Source organism: Hyperoodon ampullatus, assembly GCF_949752795.1.
Source record: "Hyperoodon ampullatus genome assembly, chromosome: 3".
NCBI lineage: Eukaryota > Metazoa > Chordata > Mammalia > Artiodactyla > Ziphiidae > Hyperoodon > Hyperoodon ampullatus.
Genome location: NC_136916.1, coordinates 63,753,898 through 63,781,128, shown reverse-complemented (window position 1 = coordinate 63,781,128; position 27,231 = coordinate 63,753,898). Strand labels below are relative to the sequence as shown.

The 27,231-nt window shown below is 49.0% G+C and overlaps 1 protein-coding gene across 2 annotated transcripts in view; it reads right to left on the bottom strand.

Annotated features, from left to right (window-relative positions):
• Positions 1-27,231, bottom strand: part of ARID3B (AT-rich interaction domain 3B) — a gene marked incomplete at both ends in the record, with an annotated part of 48,645 nt that overhangs the window by 2,522 nt on the left and 18,892 nt on the right. Inside the window, 6 exons of one of the 2 annotated variants that reach the window (XM_079701153.1) lie at positions 348-449; positions 1,858-2,112; positions 2,231-2,511; positions 3,762-3,945; positions 16,602-16,674; positions 16,882-16,953. In XM_079701153.1, the coding sequence (XP_079557279.1) occupies positions 348-449; positions 1,858-2,112; positions 2,231-2,511; positions 3,762-3,945; positions 16,602-16,674; positions 16,882-16,953 (967 nt within the window). The remainder of the gene's footprint in view (positions 1-347; positions 450-1,857; positions 2,113-2,230; positions 2,512-3,761; positions 3,946-16,601; positions 16,675-16,881; positions 16,954-27,231) is intronic. The other variant, XM_079701152.1, reaches the window with a different exon arrangement.

The following is a 27,231-nucleotide window of genomic DNA, read 5'->3' as shown; positions in this document are numbered from 1 at the left end:
CCGGTCCAGGAGGACCCCACATGCCGCGGAGCGGCTGGGCCCATGAGCCATGGACACTGAGTCTGCGCATCCGGAGCCTGTGCTCCGCAACGGGAGAGGCCACAACAGTGAGAGGCCCGTGTACCGCAAAAAAAAAAAAAAAAAAAAAATGGTGGAGGGGGATCTGTCATCCTATTAGCAATCCTCAGCCCTCCTTGTCCGGAAGAACTACTTTACCTTTGGAACCCTGAAAGGAAGCCACCCCTGGGAAGGGGTTCAGACAGGAGGGTGACAAGGGGGTCTTGCAGGGAGCTGTACTAAGGCTGGCTGCCACCCTGCCGCCTCCTTCAGAGTGCCAAGAGCCTCACCTGCATAAGTGGTGCCGTCGATGTCCACAGACATGTTGATGCTCCCAATGCTGCTCGTGGTCAGGTTCACTGCTGCAGCCGAGGCCTCTGCTCTGTCCTCTGCTGGGGACAAGGGAGATAGCAGGTCCGGTCAAGCCCTCCAGCATTTCTGTCGTTCCCTCCAAGGCTCTTCCACCCTCCCGGCCTGGCCACAGCAGGCTGAGGCCTCCCAGAGTTAGAAAGCACCTGGATAACATTCTGCCGAGTGTAAGGTGTGGCAGGAGAACCAGGCTGGTAAACGTCCTACGGCTTGCTTTCTCCACTGAACCACTTCATCTTCCCAACTCCCTCTGCTCTCAGAGAAGAGGCATCACATAGGCAAGGAGGCTGACCTCAGCTCGCAGTTGCGCACTGATGCTTTCAACACGATTCAGCAAACCCTGAGCACCCACTATTCACCGGGTGGGGCGTCAGAGGTCACTAAGACCCAGCCCCTTCCTCTGAGGATTCACCTTGCCTCCTCCACCCCTTAACCAGGCTGGCAGGTCCTCAAGGAGAGGGCCTACCTGCCCAGCACCTGGCACTCCCTCTCAATCTGAGCCCTCCGTGGTTTGTGGAAGGCTGCAGGCGCTGGCACACAGGGCCTCTGCCTGGCTCACCTGAGACTCTGCCCTTTCAGGATGTTGAGAGCCAAGAATTCTTCCAGATGAGCTGCCTCATCTATTAGCCTCTGGCTTGTGCAGGGCCAGGGGCACCTGGCCTGAGTGGGTAAAGAGGGCAGAGCCCTGCTGTCCGGGCTGTCACCTCCAGTTCCCTTCGGCTCCTCGCCAGGGGGGAGTGGGACAGGGAGGGGCTGCCTGGGAACACGCACAGCTCTCTTCACACCTGATTTCTTCCCAACACGAGCCTGCTCGTGTTTGTTCTGAGATAGAGTCAAGAATGGCAAAGAAGAAAGGGGAGCAAGGGGAACAAGGGATGTGGAGTGTGTGGTTGGCGGGGGGCGGGGAGAAGGTGGGGCGCCTGAAAAATGTGGCGGGGAAGGGAAAAGATGCCAGTTATGCTGCCGAACTTGTATTTCCTCCTCCCCTCTCTCCCGGGGGCCACTGGCAGCCTGGCCTGAGGCAGCTCTGGCCCCTCACTGAGCCTCCGGAAAGGAGGTGCTGTCTTTCTCCCAGACGGTGAGGCACTGGGGTGAAGGGTGAGCCCTTTAATTGAGACAGATCAAAAGGCAGGAGGGGACAGGGAAGATGCGGCAGCTGTCCCTCAAGGCCTCCTGCTCCTCCTTGAACAACTGCTTTTCCTCTGCTAGAGAACAGGGCACGCCTGAGGCAACTGCAGGTCCCCTGCAAAATGCCTTCAGCTTTGGTGAACTGAGACCTCTGTGGCCACCAAAGCCTCAGGTGGCTCTTTGGCCTCTAGATCCTTCTGGGGGCCAGGGGGGGCAGAACCTGGAGGGGCTCCACCCCAGTCCCCGGGATGTAAACGGGCCCTCGAATGGAGCCGGGGTTTGGCGCCTGGGCCCGGCGCTCACCCCTGCCGTTGATCCTGATCTTCATGGGCAGCTGCCGTGCCATGCTGAAGAAGTTGCGCTGGAAGGCCTGCTGCACCAGGCGCTGCTCCTCCTCTGACAGCCTGGACGCCTTCTTCTCAGGGGGCTCCCCCGACTCCAGCCGCTCCCGCAGCTGCTCCAGCGTGGCCGTCCGGGTACCGGCCTGCTGGCTGGCCAAGGTCACGGGCACAGCCAGGCGATTTGGCACGGGCATGGTTGTCACTGGGACTCCATCACCTGACAAAGGCACCAGAGCTGGACCCAACCCATAACCCACCCTCCCACCTGGGTCTTGGACCCAGGGAACTTGGCGCCCTTCCTCCCTGCCCTTCCTCCTCACAAGGGCCCTGCAGACCTTTCCTGAGAGTGGTTGCGGGGGATATCCGAGGGCCACTGGCATTGGTGCCACTGCTGGAGCCCAGCCCGAGGATGGGGAAGCGGATCTTGGCTGGGGAGAGGAGGGCAGGGGCCCCAGTGGCAGCGGCAGAGGCAGCAGCGGGCGAGTAGCCAAAGAGGGAGGAGCTGTAGCTGGGCCGGCGGCCCTCCCTCCGGTTGCCGTCAATGGCTGCCTGGAGCTCGGCCGGGGAGCTCAAGGCTTTCTTCTCGCACTCATAGGCATAGAGATACTTCATATACCTGGAGGGAAGGAAGGAAGGAAGCCAGAGTCATCCAAAATGTGGCACAAGGACTGCCCAGTTTAAGTCGATGGGCCTCTGGAAGCGGGATCTGTGGGGCAGGCTCTGTCCTCTAGGACAAAGGAGCACAACCCGGTGCACCTGATGGAAGAGGAACCTCCCGGACAGTGATGCCCCACCCCAGGCCCTCTAACTGCTACCCAATTCTAAACGCAGCTTGAAGTGGAGGCACGGTTCATTAGGGAAAGAGATATTTTCGCTAACATTTCATGTTTGTGTGGCGCCTTTCTAGTGCCCTGGGAGAAATGAGAAATGCCATGTTTTGCAATGTCTTTCTGGCTCCTTGATCTCCTAACCGTTCTGAGTCAGGCTGGTCAGACAGGAGCAATTCTTCCCACTGTGTGTGGACCTAGAAGTGCTGTCCCTCTTTGTGTCAGATGTCCCAAGAAGCAATTCGCTACCCAAGAACCTTGGGAGAAGGACTGCTACGCTGGCTACTGCTCTGTTCCCAACTTCTCCTGAAACAGTTTCACTAGATAAAACCCTTCTACTTTTCAACAAGGCCTTAACATGCCACCTAACCTATACATGGCTGATCTTTCCGTATTTTTCACAGAACGACGTCCAGAGTTCCGAAAGAACAGATTCCCCTCTGGCCCTCATTTGCCAGTGCTCCTCCTGTTCTCACTGCTTCTATCACCCTTATAATTAACTCAAATGGGTAGAAAAACAGGTCGCCGATCCCAGTGGGGCCAGCCTGCCTGCCTTCCTCTGGGTCCGCTGTTGCTGGGCAAGTTCAGTGTCAGGTAGGAAGGGCCAGGCTTAGGGTAGGGGCACTGTGTAGGAGATGATGTCCTGGAAAAAGTGTGGATTTCAGAGACAGAAGCCCAGGCGTGACTCTTCAGCCTGACCACTTACTAGCTGGTATGGCTCTGACCAAATGATCTAACCTCTGAGACTTAGTTCTTGTTGTCTGGGAAACAGGGACAGAAACCTTCTTGACAGGGTTGCTGGTGAGGTTTGAATGAAACAGAACAGTGAAGCAGCAGCACACAGGAGATGCTTGGGAAGGGGCGCTCTCAGGATTACTTAGGTTAGGGAGGGATACATCTCAGAAAGCTCCTGGCCCTTTCAGGAATTCCGCCCATCTTGTTCACTATACAGTGGAATTTCCTTCCTTCCTCTCCTCTAGGTTAAAGCATCCCCTTTCTCCAGTCTTAGCTTCCTTTCCCCGAGGCTCTGGCCACTCACTGGGTCCGCAGGGTAAAGGCGGCGCTGGTGATGGACGTGGGCAGGTTCAGGCCTTTGGTGATCTCCCTCCAGATCTTCTTGTTGATGATCTCCACCAGGCCCCCCTTCTCCGTCACCAGCTTATACAGCATATACAGGTCCAGGATCTGCTTGGCCATGATGGGGATTCGGTTGATGGGGGTCCCTGTGATTGTGCAAAGAGAGAAACAGAGGGTTGTGTCGTTACCATGCAGAGAAAGAAGACATCTGTGGATGCCCACCTTTTGCTGAGTTGGAAATATGTTCATAAATCTGCTTAGAAGTATAATTTGACTCAAACTCTCAAAGCCTGGAAGCTATCAGACTAGCTGCCAGTTCTCCTTGGGAAGAACAGAAAGATAGGTCCAACTCACAGGCTGTGTGGCCTTGGGTAAAACACACAGCCTCTCTGGGTCTGTTTCCCATCTGTAAATAAGAGGGCCAGACTAAATGACTTCAAAGATTTTCTTTTTTTTTTTGCTAGCAGTATGATTCCAGATTCTTTCCTAATGATTTGGCAACTCAGTCCTCTGGAGCCTTCAGAAGCTGTTCAGCTGCCTCCTCAGGGAAGTCTTTCCCTGACTCCCAAGACAGGTGAGGTCCTGCCCCATTGTCCACCTGGAGAGCTTCCTCGGCTTCTCTTCTGCAGCTCTCAGTACAGTTTATAACCGTGTTTTTATTTGCATACTGCCTGTTTTTTCTTCATCTCTTCTCCTGCTGCAGGACAGAGAAATGGTTTTTTCTCTCCTGTGTACCCACCATGTCAAAGGAGCTGCTGGGCACACAGGTCTCCAGGGGGATGAAAACCCACTCAACAATTCTCTCCCCGCTAATCACTCCAACCCCTCCCTGGCCTCTGAAAGAGGGAGGGTCAGAGCCGCTTCCGCCCACTGGCCCCGAAGGGAAGTGAGAGGAGCCAGGGACTTGATTAGGAAACCTGGCACCGAGCAGGAAGGCCCACTAATGAGCACCGGGGGACGGCAGGGAGGGCGGGGCCAGGCTCTTTTCTCCGGCGGCTGGGATGCTCGTCAGGAGGCGTGATGGATGACTGTCATTTGGCAGCCTCGGGATTAATGATCTGGAGGTCAGAGGGGAGAATTCCAGCAGGAAGGGTCACCGTCCAGGGCAGGGTATGAGACTTGTTGCCTTTTGATGGCAAGTCCTTTTACTGTACGTAGGCTGCTCCTCCTGTGCCGGAGCACCCACCCCCCATCCCCAGGCTTGTTGAGGTCTCACTGACTGCCTGGTGGAGTTACGCCAGCTTGATTAGAGAAGGGCTGTTTGTTTCAGCTCCTCCTGCTTCTTTCCCCTCAAGGAATGGCATTTTCTTCTCAGCTCTAGAACACTGGCCTCACCAACTCTTTTATAGGGTAATTCAAGCCAGAGTGGAGTGAAGGGTCCCACGTTTATGAGGAGGAAGTAGCGTGAGCACAAACACGTGGCACTGCTATGGTGGGACCCGGCCTCTTTTCTCAGTGTGGGGAGGGAGCTAGAGGTCTTGAAGACCTTTATATTGACCAGCTGGTCTTTGGAGGGTCAAGGACAAAGGGGCCATAGAGTTAAGCTCAAAGATTCATTGGTAAAATATCAGAGGACTGCTGGCACGACAGCTCGCATGTTGGTTAACTACTTCTCCCTGTGCTGTTCTGGACAGTAGACCTTATTCCTGTCATAAGCACAAGTCTCATGCAGCAGAACTGGTCTCCTGGCAGGACAAGGCTAAGGTCTCCCTTCTTTGCAGGCCTGTCTGCCTGAGAACACTCATGGCCTTGGCGAGTTCATACCCTCAGGGCATCACCTGGAGAGTCTGGGAGGACCACTCCCAAGGCCCCCTCACACAAGACCCCGAAGCTCTCAATTCCAGAAGCTTCCAGAACATCTTTACACATGTGACCTGTTCACTTCCAGGTCAGATGTTCACAGTGAGCTCACCTTCATCCCCTAGGCCAGCTCCCTTTTCCCATCACTTCCTCTTCTTCCAGCAGCACCATCATTCTTTGAGGTCTTGGGTAGGAACCTCCGAGGCAGCAATGGCTCCTCTCCCTCCTCTCTCACCCACCTTTAGGCTGTCGGGAGGCTCACCGATTACTGCTTTGAGGCCCCTCTCAAAACCATCTTCCTCTCCGGCCCTCAGCCACCACCCTGGGCCAGGCCCTCGCTGGCTCTCCATCAGATGCCCCCAGCAGCTTTGAATCCACGCGCTCAACCTGCACGCTGCTGTCAGACCATCTAATGAAAACACCACTTCCACGCCATTCCTCGCTTCCTACTTTAAAAACCCACAATGACTCTTATTGCCAACCCAGCCCACCTCACATGTTCAATCTCATGACTCGGGTTCCCCAACACTCCTTAGAAGATTACGTACGATGTATTTTAAGCATGTCCCAACAACTCACTCTCGCTCCAATCAGTTGGGTCTTCTCACCCTCACCCCTAAAGCCAAGCTCCTCTCTCCTCTACTTTTTGTTTTTACTCTCCCTCATCATCAAGCCTAAAATGACCTGTCTGTGCTCAAATCCTCTCTACACTGGCCTTCAACATTCACTCCCTCCAGGAAGAATTTTCCAACTACCCCAGTTCACATGGATTTCTTTCCTCTCAGAATTTCTATTATAACCACTACAAGTTCAGCAAATAGTTACACTTGTTTCACATATGTTCGTCTGGTATCCCAGGAGGACTGTAAGCTCAGTGAAGGCAGGGACTGTTTTTCCTTCATCATGTCTTGAATATTATAATGTTTAATAGGCTAAACTACCATGCAGATTAAACCAACCAACCAACCAACCTGCTTCTCAGAGTCAAAGCAACCAGCTCTGTGTTAACCCAACTGGGAATATTAAACACATTTCCTTCCTGCTGTGGTGTGCCCACCAGGGTCTGTCACTAACTCGAAGTGTCTAATTGCTGACAGCCCTGAACAGAAGTCACCCTCTCCTCTCAGGTCCTGGCAGGTTCATTAGGGGGTCACGACCCTTATTAAACAGACTGGGGAACCGAGGCCCAGAGTGGTTAAGCCCTTTGTGTCTGAGTCCTACAGTAAGAGGACTGGCAGCACAGAAATGGATGGAGAGCTGGGGATTTTGAGAAGGTAAAGAAACCATGACTTCATTCAGTGGGGCCAAAGAGAAGGGGAGACGGGTGTTAAAGAGGGCACGGGGGCTGGGTTTGTGATGCCCACAGAACAGGCGTGGCTGAGTGCGTGACCGCGAAGCAGGGCATGCCCAGCCGAGGGAGTGCTGTCCTTCAGAACTCTCACCTTGGAGAGCCAGCTACAGCTCCGTTTGTGAAGAGCTTTCAGAGTTTACACTATTTTCATTTGATTCTCTCCAAGGGCGGTAAATCTTCACATGTAAAGGGTGTATTTTACTTTTAGAAATGGTCATTCATGGAAACAAGCCAGAAAAATAGGATGAAGTAACCAGGCTGTTTATACTGATTTTGTGTGAAGATGAGGTGTGGCCATAAACCATGACAGATTATCTAGTGTGGCTCAAACTGCCTCTGAAGGCAACTCCCCAGAGAGGAATTATAGATTTGCTCGGAGTAGTCACTAGACTAAATGGCTAGTCATTTGAGATGGCTTCTTTCAAAGACAACAATATCATAGATGTAGAAATTTCATTAAAAATTAGCCTTTTTTATAGTCACACAGAGAGTGACTGCATTAGGCTGGGAACTGCTCAGGGGCAAGGGAAACAGGTAGATACCGGACCTGAGAAGACAAGGAAGGAGCAAAGTGGCATTTCAAGTCCCCAGAGTGACCTCTTCCCAGCACCACTGGAGAGGAAACACAGGCCAGGGCTGCTCTGCAACCCAGCCCCACTCTGGGCATGTGGGGGTCATAACTTCTCTCACCAGGGCCCCTATGGCCTGGCCAGGCACCCCGGTTCCAGGATCAGTGGGTAAAGGGAATGGGCATTTTCTTCCTCATGGTTGGCCCTCCATGAAACTGCTAAAAGTAGCTCCCAGTGCAGGCGGGCCCCTCAGTACCGTCAGAAACAAAGCTGAAGCTATTCTGAGACCCAGCTCTAGATGACATCATGGTTTTCTCACATTATGCAGCCAATCCAGACACAAAACCTGCCCTGGCTTCCATTCGTTCGACAACTAAGAGAGAGGCAGGGTCCTCAGGCTGGTCTCTCTCTGCAGTCTGCTCTGTGCTTAGTGGGCCCGGTAGCCACCTCCCTTGTCCCAAGGAGACTCAACTATGAAGAGAAGGGGAGAAGGCCTTTTAGCTGAGTTTCCCTACCTAAACAAGAAAGAAAACCAATACATCACGCTGGGGGTGGGGATGGGGGGGATCGAAAATATTCAGGCCTCAGTGTCTCTGTCAGTGTGAAGCAAGGAATTTGCTTCCAGATGACTTCCAGTTCTAAAGTCCTATGAGTCTATGAATAAAAACTTAAAAACAAAAATTGATAGTTTGGGTGGGGTGGGGGTGGTGGTGGTGTGATGAATTGGGAGACTGGGATCGACATATATACACCAGTATGTATAAAATGGACAACTAATAAGAACCTGCTGTATAAAAAAATTAAATTGAAAAAAATTGATAGTTGTGACTATTACCAAGGGAGGTAACTTGATTTTAGGAGCTTGCCTGAATTATGAAATAATGTTGCCAGGTGACCTTGAGATGGATGGTTTGGGATCTTCTCCAATGAAGGGCGCCTGTGTGGCTTAGGACCAGGTCTGTGAAGTTCAAGTCCATAAGCAATGGCTCTTTCTCTAGCCTTGTGGGGAAGTGGGGGAGTCTCTGGCCTATTCTCTGGGCTGGATTACATCTTCCTCTAAAGAGGCTCTTCACCTGAGAGGGGACAGGCCTCAGTCCACAATAAATGCAAATGTAACCTGCAGAGAACCAGGAAGGAGGCCAGCAGCCACTGCAGGGAGCTCTTGGTGGGTCACCAGTGTTGGCCCTGCAGGAGGCCGAATCTCCGCCCCCATCACACCTCCCAGAAGGGGCGGGAGCACCTGATGGGGAAGCCTGTGGACTGTCAGTCACTGCTATCAAAGCAGGAGCTAGGATTGAGGGTAATTAATCATGCTCCCTCTGACAGCAATCCAGGGCCTTATCTGTACCCCAAGAAATGCCGCTGGTCTCCAGTTCCCTCCTCAATAAAGGAGACTGACAGTTCCAACAAAGAGGCCCCTTATCAGATTTCAGCAGGGGAGCCTGAGGCAGCCCGAGGGAGATGTGGAAAAGGCTTTTATGAGGCCGGGACCCAGCGAAGCTGTGGGGGCTCCTGGGGCTTTAACCCTTGGAGGTGGGAGTGCCGCTGGGCACTGGCGCTCGCAGACCAAAGCCGTGATCCAGGCCAAAGCCCTGATCGGGAGCTTTCAGCGAAGATGGAGCTGAACAAAAGCTGCTCCCTGGCACTTGGCTCGTCTTCGTCTTCCCAGCACTCAGACGGTGGAGGCAGAGCTTAGTGGGGGTGAGGGCAGAGCGGGGAGATGGCCTCCTCTGGCACTAGAGACAGAGATGGGAGATGGCAGGAATGTTGGGGGGAGGGCCACTTCCTCCCCACCACAGAGAATGGGCACATTCCAGTCAAGACCAGAAGCAATCAGGGGGCAGGGACCCAAGACAGAGTCGCATGGCTGCCTTCCTGCCTACTGGTCAGGGGTGAGGGCCCGGGACCCAGGGCGTGGCCCTGCCAAGGACCCTCGCTGCTTTTTCCTGACTTTGAACAAGATCATTAATCATTTCCATAGCCTGTCAAGAGAGCTGGGCAGCTGACCAGGGAGCCTAGAAGAGTCAAGTCCCATGTTAAGCAGGGAATGTGCACAGGCAGACAGGCAGGCAGGCCTCCTGCTTATTCCTCTGCATATTAATTGCCGCCCTGCTCTAGTCCTGCTCCCCAGCAACAAGCAGAGGAATGACTGGTGATTTTTTTCCCCGACTTGTTCGTGTAGAAAATACCTCCCACCAGGAAACTGGGCAGCAGGCTCTGGTGGTGTGCCATGCAGTGAGTAGATGACTGTTCCACAGGTCAGGGCAGAGGCAAGGATGCGCAAATATCCTAATACCAACATGTATGCTTCAGCCCTCTACCTCCGATTTCCCACTGAGGGGGCTGTCTAACTGACATAGAGCCTAGTGCACTAATCTTAAGTATACAGCCTACCAGATCTTTACTGCTGTGCATACCCCTGTATCCATTCCTCAGATCAAAATACAGAACATTTCCAGCACCCCAGAAAACTCTTCCATTACCATTCCCAATCAATATGCATGCCCTACCCACCCCCCAGGAGGTAACTATTATCCTGACATGTATCACTATAGGTGACTTTCTTGAACTTTACATAAATGGAAGATCGCAGTATATAGTCTTCTGTGTCTGGCTTCTTTTGTTCCACATTAGGCCTGTGAGAGTCATCCCAGTTGGGTATAGCAACAATTCATTCTTTGTTGTCGCTGTGTGGTATTCCACTACAGGACTATGCCAACATTTAGTCATCCATTCTACTACCAATAGAAATTTGAGTTCTTTCCACTCTTTGTCTATAATGAATGGTGTTGCTACGAAAATTCTAGCATGTGTCTTTCAGTGAACATAAGCTCTCATTTCTACTGGGGATACACCTAGAAGTGAAATTGCTGGGTAATAGGGTTGGCATATGTTTAGCTTTAGTAAACATTACCAAACAGATTTCCAGTGGTTATGCCCATTTATATTCCCACCAGCAATGCATGGGAGTTCTGGAGGTACCAAACCTGAGAGGCTAATTTTTAAACCCATTAGCCTTCTTGATACTCTAGTTCAGACTAATTGCTGTAGGTGAAGTTCAACAGTATGTGCAGTGTTGTACTCTACAACAGTAAAATTATGGTTATGGCTGTGCTGTTTCCTTCCATAAAAACTACATTCAGAGAAGTAGGCTAAGGAGTTAGAAGGAGGTGGACCGTCGGGTCATCTCTGCTTTGCCTGCTTCTGGTCAACAGACCTGGCCCGAGTCTCCAGGAGTGGGGGTGGAAGGCTGGCCGGGGAGAGGTCCAACAACTCAGGGGTGTTCTGGCCTGAGCAGCGCAGGGCTGTCTGAGCTTCCATTGCCAATCCATGCCCCTCCCTCTCAAGACCTAGTAGATTTTCCCACAGTGTAACTGGGTCAAACTCTCCCTTCAAACTTTCCCTACGCCAACCTTAGGACGATTTATTGAATATTGGCTCATCTTGGAAAAAAGGAGGCAAAACTATCAACCCCATTTTACCAAGTGCTAAAAGTACCAATAAATGATCTTGAAGGGGAAGAGGTTGAATTTAAAGACAAAAGTGAGCTATTCAAATTAATCACGACTTTCAAAAACCGGGGTCTCTTCTCATTATCATGGATAACTGGGTAGTTATAAGGTATTTAAATGACTATTAAAAGTGGGGGGAAAAAAACCCCAGTACTTGAACAGCGGTTGGATCACCTGGGGAGAGAAAAAGATCTGGCCTAAGACAAAGATTTGCATTTTGGACTTTCATTTGTGGGTAAAGTTAGAATATGAAGCCCCAAAGCCTATTTTATCTGACAAAGACAAACATATTTTAGTCTATCAGGAAGAGTGGCCATGGCACAGACCATTTACAGCAAGATACAAAGAATATACAAGAAACTCCCTCCACCAAAAGGCAAAGCAATATATGTCACGAACATTTCCTTGCCTGAGATGGATAGATAAGCACACAACAGAAGGAAAAACACTCAAATTGCACTTCGAGGCAGACCAAGCCCTTTTCCCACAGTAAATTCTTTGTATATACACATCAAAAACAGATCCAACAATCCATTTGGGAAAACCAAGGTCAGTTTGCAGCCCTGAACAGAACTGGTGGGGGAGGGACGGCAGTTCTCCAGTGAGGTCTTGACAAAACTTGTCTTCCACATGACCAAGCAGGTCCTTAGCCTGGTGTGCCGAGCTGGGACGGGGGCTGGAGGGGAGATCCTTGCTTGTGGGCACTCCGGGTGCGCGCAAGATGCTACCGTTAGGGCTTCTGTCTCCCGTGCCCCCAACCCCAACCTGCCTTGACAGATGGCAGCTTCTGTGCCAGCCACTGTGAATTGTCACATCTGCCCTTCCCTGAGAGATAAGCTGCCTTACCCTGAGATGAAGACTCTTCTTGCATGAAGAGTTCTACCTCGTGTTAATCAGTTAGATGCTGTCAGACCCTACCGGAGACCGACCTGTGGAGGCAGGCCACTGTCTCTGTGGCTCAGAAGGCTGAAGGAGAGATGAGGCTTGTCCACTGTCCCAGTGGGAAGTGATGGAGCTGCTGGTGCCAGGGGCCAAGTTTCTCAAGGGCAGTGCAGGCGAGGAGAAAAAGTCCTGGCCTGGGGATTAGGAGACCAAGTGCTAAATTGGCTCTGTGGCCTCAGGTGAGTCATTTAACGTGGGAGCTGATCCTTCATGGCTAAGGTGATAACCTTTGCTCTCTCCACCCCACAGAGCTGGAGCTGTGGGGAGCAGCAGATCAGATAATGGGTTGAAAGGGTTCTGTAAAGTACATGGGGTAACAATAATAAAATTAACAGCAAAATCATCTCCCTCCTCTTTGATGAAACCACACTTCTGTTTCACTGCCTGGGGAACAAGAGAACAAGCTCTTCTTCCTTAGTGATGAAGGAAGAATGGAATTGTTTACAAGCCTTTGCTTATGAGACTTCCAAACTAGCACCGCCCCCTCTCCGTACCCACTGGAAAATCTACCAGGGAATGATACTTCAGGAATCACCCCCTGTGAGTTAAATTAGACAGAGAATTTATTTACAAATGTTTGGCTTTTTTTTTTGGACAAAGAAATGTGTGTGTGTGTGTGTGTGTGTGTTTTACACACACACACAAAAACGTGTACGTATGTGTGTGCACGTGCACATGGCAAAAGGTGAGGAAAAAGAGGCATGGGTGTTCTGAGATCTAACCCATCTTTCTACAGAAACATTTGTGGGGGAAGCACAATCAAAGGAAACTTGTTTAATTCAGTTTGGCTTCAGTCAGCAAAAGAAACACATGATTCACCAAGGAAAGGAGTGAGGCATTTGGTTTTGGGGGTCCCTGGTGTAGTTTTTACACAACTATTTTGATAGAAAATTGCTCAAGGGGCTTTTCTTCTATTTTGGTTATCGAGGGTGGCTCATTATCTGTTCTGTAGCTCAACAGACACAATCAGGGACACATAACACAGAACAGAGAACTTGGAAGAAACTTCCAGATTGACTCTAACTGAACCTGCACATTTTATAGATAAGGAAACTGTGGCCCCCAGAAGAGGAAGGATTTGCTCAGGATCGTGGAGAAGGGTGGGATGTTAGCACTGGTTTCACACTCCTCAGTCCAGAGCTCTATCCCCCTCCACATGCCTCCCGACAGGCTGCAGCAGCCGTTCCTGAGGCAGGCAGGACACAGGGAGCCCGACTGGGCACTGCCTCGGCCTCTTCTCAGGGGCCTTCTGGGCCGGGTTGTTCTGCTGGTGGGGGAGGGGTCGCGAGGTGCAAGTCACCCGGTCTGGCCTAGAAACCAAGGTGCCTCGAGCTGAAAGGCCCATCTGCTGCAGTCAATTCACCCAAACGTGTTAACAAGCCAGAGAGACCCAGCACAAAGCAGCGGTTACGGCTGGGCCCCTCTCCCGCTGGACAGCTGTTTTATCACCTGCAGCTGCAGTCATTTGGGGCCGCCTGCTGTGTCCTGCCACCCTTGGAGCCCGGTCCACTTCCTCTGCAGCGGAGCCTTCCACGTCAAAGCTGCCCGGCCCACTCACGGCCCAGGTGGGTGTCACCGGGCCTTTCAAACTCAGGTTGCTTTCAGTGGTTCCTTTGAAATCTACTGCTTATCCTTCATATTAGCTCTGGAGGATGAGTTGCTGACCCACTGCCAGGGTCTATGAGGCTTTTCCTTGCACCCAGCCAGCTAACAGGATTGGGCTCCTAAGTGCCCCAGACACTCCAATTTGGGAGTGACAAATAAGTCACAAATGTCTGGGGGCCCTTGGTCTCACCATTCTGTGAAGAGTAAAGACAGCAAGCTTCACATGGTTAGAAGCGTAAACTGCTCCCAGTCCCCTTGAACTGCCCATTCTAATTTAGACCATCAACCATGAGCTTTCCAGGGAGGAGAACACTGATTTTAAAGGGAACAACCTCCACAGTCTCCCTGCCTCAGCCTTCCTTCCCTCTTCAGCCCAACTATACACTGTTTGCCACAGCAAACCTCCTGAAAGCATAGCTCTGGCGATACTTCTCATATGTTAACTTCAATAACTCAGCTATGTCACAGACAGGAGTGCTAACTTCTTGGCCAAATACGGCTCTTCACAGTCTGGTGCCAGCTGATTCATTCAGGCCACAGACAAGGGTTCTTTCAGCCGTGCCTGGACCACGTACACCACGCATGCCCCGCGTTTCTGCCTCCACTCTCCCTATGCTGGAGCTACAGCAACTCTCAGGTCCCTACACTCCAGCCGAGGATGGGGCCCCAGCACCCATTCCTTTGGCACTCAGCCACGGATGGGGAGTTCATCCTGTTGCCCGACCGCCCTCAGGCATTGCTACCTGAGTGGAGACAAGATGATTACCCTGAAGAGTTTCTCTGCAGAGGAAATTTTTGATCTTCACCTTCTTTCCTATCCTTCTATGGCAGTGGTTCTCAACAGGGGGACATTTACGTCCCCCAGGGGACATTTACAATATCTGCAGACATTTTTGGTTATCAAGACTTGGGGGTGCCCCCCCCAACAAAGGACTATCCAATCCCCAAAGTCAATATGCTGAAGCTGAGAAACCTTATACTAGAGTAATTAACAAGTAGCAAAACTGACTTGACTGTCTCCCTTCTACTGCTGATGCCAGCAAATAGTGAAATACCTAACATAAGTGCTGAAGACAGAAAAAAGATTTACTCAGGGCCTGAATAACCATAAATTGACATGATCAAAGAGAGTTTCTTACTCCTGCTTTGGGTGGAATAGACTAGATGGCAGTCTGGTAGCCCCAGCGCTGTGCAATAGCGGGACACTCAGCACACACTGCTCTCTACTGCTGACCTCCAATCAAGGGCCGCTGTCTAATTGTGGGTGGGAGTGAGGTGGGGGAGGGGAAGCTCGGCTTCCCTGCGTGGGGCAGCTGAGTTAGGAAAACCAACAGGACTGCTCCTACAGCAAACACGTCCTAAGCAGCACCGGCCTCCAGGTCTGGCCCTGTGCTAGCACTGGGGACTTGGAGAAATGACAAAGCGGCTGTCCTCAAGGAGCACCTCGTCTAGTGGGGACATATAGAAGTAAACAAACAATTACTGATCTTCACTCTTGGCTAGGCTGATATAACTAAAAATCCTTTTGGGAAGGGAGAAAAACAATAAAGTATCAATAGACTATAAAGCAGTGGAGCCACACTGCTGATTAAAATCTATATTGTTATAGCAGCCCCTCTGAGATGAGATCAGCTCCCGGGTTTGCACCAGCTGGGCTTGTGGAGCTTGTAAATAATTAAAAGGTAATTGGAGGGGGAGACCAAAGTATTAAGTGGATTTCTCTCTCTCAGGGCAACCAGGGAGTTTCATTGCTGCCAGTCACATTATCTTTCGGGATTATATTCTTGTTTTTTACTGACACATGCAGCTCCAGATAACAGTTGGAGGAGTAAACTAATTAGAGCTGCTTAGACTGCTTTGATAGGCTTCGAGATGGGGGGAAACCGAGACTCAAAACTTTCGATTGCCTTTGTAAGCAAACCAGCAGTAATAGGCGTGCTACTAAGAAGGCAATTTGGAAGGTAAAGGAAGGGGAAGGAGGGGGAGAGAAAGAGGGATGGGGCTGGTGGGGAGAAGAAGAGGGAGGGAGAGGAGTTAACTCAGAATATTTAGTTGCTGGGGGCTGTCATTATAGCTCAGCCCAGGATAAAGAGGAGGATTTCATTCCTAGGTCTCAATAAAGGAGCTGACACAGAAACCAAGGGATACATGATCAGGCAGGATCCCAGGGAACATGCTGGCAGGAGCAGCTCTCCCTTACAGCTTTGTCCTGAGGTGAAGAAGATGGAGCTACACAGGTTGCAGAGGATCATCTCCTAGAGAGGCTGGGGTTCTGACCATGTTTCCTGAGGGCTGACCCAGCTGGTGAACCCACTGCTGTGACAGGATACAAAGCCAGGAAGTTGAGTCACTGGGCTCAAGACTCAGACATACCATCGTCCAAAGTGGAGATGGTTGGGGGTGGGTGGGCGGGTAAGAGTGAGAAGGAGAGAAGGACAGGGAAGTGGGAAGGTGCATTTTAAGGCAGATGCCCATGTGCCCTACACTTAAAACTGCAGGAACACCCCAACCAAGCCAGTGAATGCAAAAATCAAAGAGCCAATGTATAAGAAAAAAAGAGTTAGCTTTTCCTTTTCGTGGATCATTTCAGATCCTCCCAACAAATCCTGAAGGGCCTCTATTTTTTCACTGGCCCTTCTAAGTCTCTGTTAAGCTAGATGCACCAGCAGGAAGCCCCATATACCAGTTTAAGTGATGTCCAGGACTGCTATAAGGCTAAGAAAAAAGTATAATTGAATTTGAAATGACTCCAGAGACCAGTCAATCAGAACAGTGACAAAAATAAAGCAGGACGAAATCTGGATGATCATTCCATTCATTTTCTACCCAGGCCCTCTTTGTCCCCTTCAACCTGGTTGTCAATTATTCTGATAAGTATGGGACCAACTGGCAGTAAATGGCTCCCGTCCTCCTGGGCTAAGATGCTGGCACTCCGCAGGGAGGATGGCTAACAGTGACCTGCACACAGTAGGCACTCAATAAATATTCAGTGAATTGAAATGATGAGTAGACTGAACACTCACCTCTCTTCTGCATAAAGACGAAGAGGTCATCCAGGAACTCTTTCCTTTCTGGATCACTGTCCAGTTCATACAGCTGCAATCCCAAACCCCCAGGGGAGAAAAAAACACCACAATGAAAAATTCCATCTTATGAAGGAAGTCTTACACCAGTGATACACAACCATCTGACTGACTACAAATGTGACTCACAGGCCACTTCTATCCTTATTCCTTGGGGATCAGATACAACAACCCACTGCAGAACTGCCCCTTTCGCCATCACAAAGGAAACATTACAGACCTTGGCAAAATCACGGGAGATCTCTCTTCCCCGGCCTCCATCCGCATCATCACTCCAGGCCAAACCACCATTCTAAAGGGGAACAAAGCACAGCGTTCAGAAGGGAGTAGGAAGAGAGTGAGAGAGGGAAAGGCAATCGTTCAGGGTGCAGATGAGGACCCTTAGCAACTGTGCCCTCCTGGCTCACACTGAAAGACTGACGGCTTGAGTAACTGCCCCTGCCACCCTAACAGGGACATCTTGTTTTTATGCTTTCAATTATGGTTCCAGAACCAGAGGGAGTCACGTGGAAGAATCATCTCCATTTGTTGGAGGGGGGTGGGTGTTACTTATCCCTGATAACCCTGGAGAAGGAGGACACAAAGGCCCAAGTTTCTGAGAACCTGCTCATCCTTAGCTCATCTTCTGGAAGCCATCACTCTGAGATGTACCACTTTCCTGCAGGTTCTATATGGCATATGTTTGTATGTTTTATGATGTGTTTGTATATTATATGGTATGTTGTGAGGATACCTAGCCTGGCCTCCCACACAACACTCTAAGTGGAAGATAAAGGGTCAAAGGGAGCAAGACAAAGATCTCGAAGATCTCAAAGATCTTGTGGTCTCTCAGCCAAGCCTCACCACCAGAAGCCCTAACTCTAGTGATGAGAACTGCCTAGTGATTATAAGGGCCCTCAGGGCCTGAGATTATTCCCAAGGCACAGAGACTCTGTGCCACTAGGGTGAAGTTCATTTTCATTAGAGAAGTAATGAAAACCTAAACCTAATTCAATTGATTAGGTCAAACCAACGCCATTCAACTGAACAGGAGGAAATGGCAAATATGCTTTTGTTTATGTTCTTGAAATCTGCTTCCCACTTTTATTCAGTTGGGTAACTCTTATTTCTCAAATCAGGCATCATCTTCTATGGGAAGCCTTCCCTTCACACCCAGCTGCACAAGTACTCTGGAAGCACTCTGTATACATTTCAAGCTTAGAATTCCACATATTATTTTGGAATTATTTGTCATCCCCACATACTGTAGCCTCCTTGAGAGCAGTGTCTTATTCATCTTTGTACCTTTAGCATGCAGCACACTGCCTGACACTTATAAGGCTCCAGTGAATACCTGATGAACTATAATCACTGTTAAAAGGCATTAACTGTTTTTTTGAACCAACTGAGCAGCTCTTCAAAAAATATACAGACATATATACCATACAGAAGAGTCCAAAAGGCCCCCTGCTAGTGGGGAGTATGAAATGTCAGAGCAGAAGTCGCCTGTTCACCTCATCCCACCTGTCAGTGGAGGACCCAGGGATGGGGATGGGAATGGACACATTGAGACCATCACTCTCTCATTTCTCCTCCAGGACCAAAGGTGCCCATAGGCACAAGCACACACGTGTGCCACCCAGCTGGCTGGGGTGTGTAAGTGGCTGGGGAGAGACATCTGGGGTTGGGGGGCAGGTTTCTCGGGAGGACATTCTTTGGATTGCTTAGGGATCTCGTAAAATCATGCCAGTAAATGAAAGCATGCTCTAATTCCATTCTCTCTCTTTAGTAAAGCTTGCCTGAAAGCAGGAGGTTATTCAGGTTATTCAGTTAAATTCTGGGGCCATACTTTGCTTCCCCTACTCAAAGTGGGCTCTGAGATGTAGACCCACTTTCTGAGAGCAGCAATTTAGCGCACACGGAGGTAAGTATAACCAAGAAGAAGTGACACCCTGTCAGTTGACATGAAACAGGCTACATCAAATTGTTTCCCTGCTTATCTAGTAAAAGACGTGTGTACGGAAGTGCTCAGGAAATGCTATCTGACTGTGCACACATCATCTCCCCAGGCAGATGCTGTAGAAATCTTCCTATAGCACCTTCAGCTCAGGGAAGCCAACAACCAAGCAGGAGGAACACTATTTAAAAAAAAAAAAAAAAAAAAAAGCTAAAACCCACCCCCACATTGTAATTACAGTCAACAGAAATCTGGTGTCATCTGCTGGCAACTAGCACAATGAATAATCAAGATGAATTATGCCTGTCAGCTCAGCAAAACCAGACAGAGTTACAGTCCCCTTTCAAAGGCTGCAGTAGGTCACCCTAATGCCCAGTGATTTTGTTTGAGCCAGTAATTCCTGCTGGAAAGTCAATTATCCCTGGGGCCCCTATCAGCTGAAAGACATTTAATGGGGGATCATTGCTGCTTCTGTTATGTCAGCTGTTTACTGTGGCAGCTCAATTCCCAACTCTCTAGCTGGAGATCTGAAGCTGATTCTGTTCACAGGAGGATTCTTTACCCGTCACCAAGAGGGATGAAAACACAGTTTTCTGCTAATCACAGTAACTTCTAGGCACTCTGAATGCTCACTCAAAAACTATTTAACACTCAGTTGGGTGGGGAGGATGGAATCCACAGCCTAGAATCTCAGACAGGGCTTTCCACAGCAGTAAGGGAGTGTAAAAACAAGCACGCCAGTGCCAGTGCCACCACGGGTATGACTACTTGTGAAAATAAACACCCGAGTGTGAGGGCTCAGCTCCGGAACGGAGGAGAATGCCTTGTAGGATGGGGATGGGGGTCGTTGTGGCCCCGTGGCTTTCACCAGCTCTGCCCAAATCTCAGCAGAGTCCGAGCAATGGGATGGTCAGACCGTGCACTAGCCACGGCCCACTAAGTAAGAACCACTCAGATTCAAAATCTGCTTAGAGACGGGATTTTAGCTTGACACGCACTAGGTCGGTGACCACAGAGGACAGGGAGACAGACTTGTCAGAACAGGACGGAAATAGGACACTACATTCTTTGAGCAATCCCACTGTTTGACCCATTACACAGATAGGAGTGTCAGCTACTATTTAAAGAAAACACAGGAAAAGAGCTGCCCAGGGGTGGAGGTGTTTTCTTTTGTCCAAGGCAAAATTGGGCCATTATACAATTTAAAACATTCAGATGGGCTGGATGGGGAAATGTCCACTCTCTCTGCATTACTTTGTTTTGAGGCAATTAAACTTCAACCCTGATTCACAGGATTTTCTGGCTGAGGTGAGAGTAATTCCTAAGCCCTGCCCACCCTTCACCGTCTAGCTGGAATGCTGTTTCCTCCGTGCAGCCTCTCTGCCCACCAGTGTCTTTCTCCTCTGGGCTGTGTCACCTCATGTTCTGGTTATTGTGCCCCTGCTTGTGTCCCCAGTCTGTAAGCATCCTGTCAGGGTATCCCCAGCCCCCAGCACACAAAAAGCACTGACACATCTGCTCAGAGACAGGGATGGGCTCCCCCATGGGACCTCCAACCCCACAACTCCTATCTTCCCCTCCTCCTTTCATTGGGAGGATTACAGGCTTCAGCAGTTATTTTCTTGGTTCTTAACTCTGATCAACTGCTGTAAAACACAGCTCACTTATGCACTTCAAGTTTATGTGCAGGTTTCTTGGCCTATCAGCGGGGTGTGGGTGTGCCTGCTAGAAAGTTATCAGCTCAGAAATGATTGAATTTCTTGAATGTAGAATGTGCCTGATTGAGACTGTAGTGGTGGAGGAAAGGAGGGAGTGGTAGAAGCAAGTGTGGGGAAAACGCACCCCACTCAACAGTTTAGAGATCAAGAGGGGTCCCCGAGAAAAGCGTTTCAGTTGAAGGGTCGCCACATGCAAGTCCACCAGCCGGGGGAAGAGGCTTTGTTCCCTGTGGGCAGCAGGCAGCAGCATTCAACAGCCGAGAAATGTGTGGGATCAACAGTAGCCAGAGCGGCCGCTCACTGCCATTTACGACCTTCTCAGCCTCTCCTACTTGAGAGCTCGCTTTAACGGCTTTGATCTCACCAGGAGCTCACAGGAAACTGACAGTTTGTTCCCAAATACCCACCCAAGGCTAGCTTTGGCTAGCATACCCACATTCAGCTCATTTTCCCCAGGGAGGCCACCGGGTGTTTTGCCTGTAAATCTCTCAAAATTGGTAGTGAAAGAAGGCTGGGGAAAGAAGAAAGCAGAACAGGAAGCTAGTGTTTGTGCATCTTCTGTGTAACAAAGACTAGACTGGGAGCTTACCAAGCATTTTCTCCCTTAATTCTACAATGTAGAGGTGCTTATTTGGAGATGGGAAAACAATGGCTCAAAGAGTAGGTTAGTTACCTTTCCTACAGTCTCAGAGCTCCCAAATGGTAGCGTCAGCGTTAAAACCCAGGTCTGCCTGGCTCTCTGTTACACCACCCTGCCTCGTGGGTGGAAAGAACAGTAGAGTGTTCTGGGTGGGGACATCAGGAAGGGAGAAAGGGAGGAAAAGAAGAATAATGTCCTCTGTACACAGAATGTCTACAAATGCCAAGTCTTGGCCTTGGGCGGCTCTATCAATGGGAGATTCTTTTGCTCCTTGATTTTTCTCACTGGCTTCATCTGGGGCTACTGGGGGTATTGGAATAAGAACTGCTAACCTTTGGGCTTCCCTGGTGGCGTAGTGGTTCAGAGTCTGCCTGCCGATGCAGGGGACACGGGTTCGTGCCCCGGTCCGGGAAGATCCCACATGCTGCGAAGCGGCTGGGCCCATGAGCCATGGCCGCTGAGCCTGCGTGTCCGGAGCCTGTGCTCCGCAACGGGAGAGGCCACAACAGTGAGAGGCCCGCGTGCCGCAAAAAAAAAAAACCAAAAAAAACCCTGCTAACCTTTTACCACTACCTCCAAAACAGAACATTCTGGCTAAGAGGAGCCCCCCCATTCCTTTCAGAAGAGAGACAGAGAGACAGACAGACAGACAAGTGGGTTATGCCTCTGAGGGGACTAGAAGAATATGGCACCTAGCACGGCCAGCATGCAAATAAAAGGCCTTGAAAAAACAACAAATCAAAGTCTAATCTGACTGCTACTCAAAATTTAAATAGTGCTTCCTCAACACCTCAACCCTGGAAGGGGAAATGTAGTCACTATCCTTGAAAATCTAAAAGGCTGCCTTGTGGAAGAGGAAGCAGGGTTGTCTTTTTTTTTTTTTCCCCTTTTCCTTTTTTCTCTAAAGCCCCAGAGGGCAGAACTAGAGTCACTGAGCAAAAGTTAACAGGGAGAAGATTTCAGGTCGATTAGAAGAAAGACTTCTAACAATCAGAACTGCCCAATAATGGAGTGGGACTTCGCAGGAGGTGGGCAGCTTCCTGTCCCTAGATGACCATCTGTCTGGGATGTCATGGTGTGGATTCCAACATGAGATAGGGCTGGATGAGAGGGCCCCTAGGGGCCCTTTCTGTCCTGAGAAGCAAAGAGCCTAGGACAAATTCATTCAACGCTGATTTCCTGAGAACCCACCCCAGTTAGAGCATTGTGCAAGCTGCTGAGAAGAATTACCCACTCCTCGCAAAAAGTGGTTCCCACCACCAGGAGTTTTACCACAGAGTTGGAAAAACAAGCTGAACACACACAGCATTTAACAGATAGAGCAAGTCAAAGTACCAAAACACAAAGTGCCCAGGAGGTGGAAGAAAGGAGGCGGCTCAGAGGTGGAGATGAAGCTGGCCTGGAAGAATGGGCTGAGAGATTTACAGTCTCAATGAGCATGGAGTGGGGGATAAACAAGGCATGTTTTGGCAGGGAGGATGCAAGTCTGAATAGTTAACGTGGAAACGGGCTGTGAAATGCCTTGAATACCAGGAGGAAATTTAAACTCTGAACTGTGAAGAGGGGGGAGGCGGTGGATGTTTTCTGAACAGAAAAATAAATGATTAAATCAGTGTTTTAGATGATTTTAATGACCCATTTTTGTTGGAAAATATATAATATACACATACAAATGTATATAGGCACCTAATTGGATTGGAATCATGGGGGATTTTCACTTTTCAATTTTTTCATTACATTCATTCACATACAAACATCTGATCACTAGGATATACTAGATACTGAGAAAGGTTCTGAGGGAAAAAGAACAAGACAGATAAGAACCTCTGACTTCTTGGAAGTTACAGTCTAATGGAGAGGGAGAGAGAGACAATTTAAAAAACTGTTTATTTTTTCTAGATTAACGTCTGAATCATTTGTCAAGACCCATCACTTGCTTCCTCCCCACCCCCCGCAACAAAGAAAATTTGGACTGCACTGAAATTACAGAATAATTTAGTGAACTGACACAATCACAATATAAGAGAGCAATATGACTCTTCATTTAATTAAATATATTTTTAATGCTCCTCAGTAATGATTTACAACGTTAACATATTACTTTTGTAAACGGTATGGAAGATTTGAGAGGGAAAGCCAGAACTGGGGCTGGCCAGCTATGCAGTAGCCCACGCTGATAATCTGGGTTGGGGGTGGGGAAAGCAGTAGAACCAGGGAGAAATGACTGTCTTAAGAAGCAGTCAAGTCAGAGAATCAACCGGATCTAGACTGAGGGGATGAAAGAGAAAGAGAAGGATGAATCTGAATCTTATCGTGAGAAAGGTATGTTCTGATGAAAATGGAGAGACGCTGGGCAGGGGATCAAGCAGGAGGTCTTTGAGCACTAATGAAAATAGACCACTGTCTCCGGGGTTGCATCGGGGGTGACAAGAACAATCCCACAGCCCTGGAGGACGCCAGGTTATGGCAACTGGCAGCAGCAAGGGCCAAAGGCTTACTGCCAAACTTCCAGTGAGAAGAGAGACATTTAACCAGCATCTCCTGACCCAAGAAACGTACCTTGGGTTTTTTTTTACTGGGATTTGAAAAAAAAGCCCAACCAGACCACGCCTCTAAGATCTTAGGAGCCAGTACTGCATTCCTTAGAGCTGTACCTCCCCAGAGACAGGAGCGCCTGACTTTAAAAGCAATTAAGTATCTAGGCTATTTTAGGATTACTCCTTGACCACCTGGAATATCTTATTAAAGCACAGCTCAGATGTCCAAAGCAATTTTAGTTCCCATTCCTCACTCCTCCCCAAGGCAAGCGTTAACCCCTTCCTTCAGGTTTAAAGCGCAGAGGCTAAGCTACTAACTCTTCACTTGAGCTCCCCATATTCTGAAACCTCTCAGAAACTGCCCCATCCTTAGAACACCATCACATACACCACAACTTTTATAGAGATTCTTGAGTGTTCTCTGAAGACACAAACATTCATGTGTTTCCTTTCCGTCTACCCTCTATAATCTAATAGATTCTGAATCCCACCCAAGGTTCGGATCTGGGCAAATTCCTGGGACTTGAACCTCAAAGTAGTCATTAGCTAAATCACTAGACTTCAAAGGGCTGATCCCAAGGTTCATGGATATCAGTTAATAACTTTGAAATACGAAGTGTAACAAAAGTATTCGGGCTGAATAGTGCTGTTGTTAGTATTGTTATTATTTTTTTAATAAGCAACACATAAACTAACTTTTCTTTGGCTACACCTGTGGCTCTGTAGGTATTATCTATACCACACTTGTGACTATCCTACTACTGGACGGGTTGATGATGTTGTAATGTTAAAAGTCCAATTCCCAGATCTCAGGAGGAAGAAAAGAAAAACATCTCTGCCCTCCCCCCAGTTTTAACTGATCCCAGGAGGTAATGAGACATGCACAAGGGGGTAATGGGCAGGATTATAGGAGAATCCTAAAAGGAGAGGGGAGCCCCAGGAAGTAAAACAGATACTGTTATAAGCAACACTGTTGGACTACAAAAACCCTCCTGATAAGATCAGGATTACTGCTCTTAGCTCAATCGCTCAGGCCTTGGAAGCACTAGAGTTATAATTATCAGATGCACACCTTCCGCTGTCAGGTAACTTTAGCAGGAACCAGAAAGTGCCTCCCCACCTCTTACAAGCAACAAAGATCAATTCAGACTCGGTGGCTTGGAAAGAGCCAAGGGACACTTTTCTGATTAAGCAGTAGAAAGGAGGAAGGGTGGGGGAGGGGAGAGAGGGTGGCAGTCCTACCTTTCCATCTAGGCATATAATCACTCTATGCAATAATCAAGAAGACTGCCCAGAAATGGGGTGTTTCTACAAAAGGAGGAAGAAAAGCTAAAATGCACTGTTGGTGATGAGGACACCTCTATGCCAAAGAGTGAAGTGGCCCAGCCAAGTCTGTCTGAGCGCCACAGAGGAAAGTCCCAGATCCTTTTCTCTGCAGAATTCGAGCTGGCAGCACTGCTTATTCCAGCCCGTGAACTACCTACCACCTGAACGTCCATAATGGTTGCTGACATCACTTCACACCACAGAGCTCAGAAAGCCAGAGCTGGAGAGCTCAGCTCAGCCAGAGCTGAGCTGAGTGGGAGAACACCTCATCTGACCTTCGTCTGAGAACAGGAGAAGTCAAGAAACCTGCCCGAAGTTGGTGCTTCAGAAAAGTGTCATCAAACTTTTTTCTTCAAACTACATATTTTAAATGTATAGGAAGAACACTTTTTTTTTTTTTTTTTGTGGTACGCGGGCCTCTCACTGTTGTGGCCTCTCCCGTTGCGGAGCACAGGCTCCGGACACGCAAGCTCAGCGGCCATGGCTCACGGGCCCAGCCGCTCTGCGGCATGTGGGATCTTCCCGGACCGGGGCACGAACCCGTGTCCCCTGCATTGGCAGGTGGACTCTCAACCACTGCGCCACTAGGGAAGCCCGGAAGAACACCTTTTTAAAAAATGCTATGATGAATTATTTTATAAAGTAAAAAAAATTTTTCAAGTGTGGGATTCCACAGAGAAGGTCTCCTCAGGCAGAACACACAGGTGCACTTTGTGTTTCAAGTCAGCCCCGTTTACAACTTTGAGAGCATCTCCTAGGGCTTCTCCCAACCTCACGGCCCCACACCCTGGGGGACAGCACTACGGTATACACATTCCAACTTTGAGGCCAGCTGCCCCTGTGCTGCCCGCTGCCTCGCCCAGGCTAAGTCTCTCTCATACAGAGACAGTAACTTACTCCTCTGTGAGGCTTGTGCACCTGGCACAGGGCCTGGCAGATGGTAGGGGCTCAAATAAATATCAGTACCTGAAGAACAAGCCACAGGAATGAACTTAGGAGAACTGCTGTGGGCTAACTGATGAATTCTGGGGGGAAAAAAAATCACATACTGAAAAGCAGGTGGACTTCAAGTTCTAAAATACAACTCCATAAAAGGGATCTAGAAGGCAATATAAGCCATTTCCTAAAGAAAACAGTTTAATTTTGAGGTTCAAAAGGATACACAGAGGAGAGTGCACCCCCTCTCCCAGGCTGGCAAAGAAGGAGCCCGTTATTCATACGTAAAATTAGAAAAGCTTTAAAAAAATGACAATATTCAATGATAACAAGGATTGGGGCAATGGGATCTCCTATATTCCCATAGGGAAATATTAAAATACCATGACCTTTTCTGAAAGTCACTTGCCTTAAAATACCCATCACAATAAAAACAACAATAGCAGCAACAACCAATAATAATTGAATACTTACCACATGCCAGGACCTATCCCATGTTTTACGTGCATTAAACAGTTAAAACCTCAGCACAATGCTCTGAGGTGGGTACTATTATTACCCTCATTTTTCAGATGAGAAAACCAAGGAACAAGGAAGACACAAGGAAGTGACTTGAAGAAGGCTGCAAAGTGATCCAAGAGTGTCAAGTTGAGAATCAAATGCAGGCAGTGCACCTTCAAGTCCCTGCTTGTAACTGCCTTACTTTCTTAGTCTCCTCCTGATCTTGTAATTCTGTTCTATGAATCTACCTGAAAGAAGCAACTAGAAATATAGTACGATTGTATTTTTAATAGCAAAAAATTACAATAGCCTAAAGGTGTGACAATAAGGGCACAGGCAACACATTAAGGTGCTATCCACATGACAGAACACTGTGCAGCCATTTAACACTGCCTTTTAAAAGAGTTTGGGGCTTCCCTTGTGGTGCAGTGGTTGAGAGTCCGCCTGCCGATGCAGGGGACACGGGTTCGTGCCCCAGTCCGGGAAGATCCCACATGCTGCGGAGCGGCTGGGCCTGTGAGCCATGGCCGCTGAGCCTGCGCGTCCGGAGACTGTGTTCCGCAACGGGAGAGGCCACAACAGTGAGAGGCCCGCGTACCACAAAAAAAAAAAAAAAAAAAAAAAGAGTTTGATCCCTACTTCACATCCTTCCCATTAATTCAAGATGGAGTTAATATCTACATATAAAAAATACAACCATAAAATAATAACTATATATATTTTATAATATTGGGGATGGGAGGGCCTTTTTAAGTATGACAGAAACCATCAAGGGAAAAAATCAATAGATTTAGCAACATCAAAAATTTAAACTACCTGATGAAAGAACTACAATCAAGCTGAAAGACCAACAAGTGCGAAAAATACTTGAAACACAAAGACAAGGATCTATGCAAAAGAGCTACTACATATCAATAAGAAAAAGATAACAATAGAAAGCCGGGTAAAGGCAACAAAAACACAACATACCAAAACT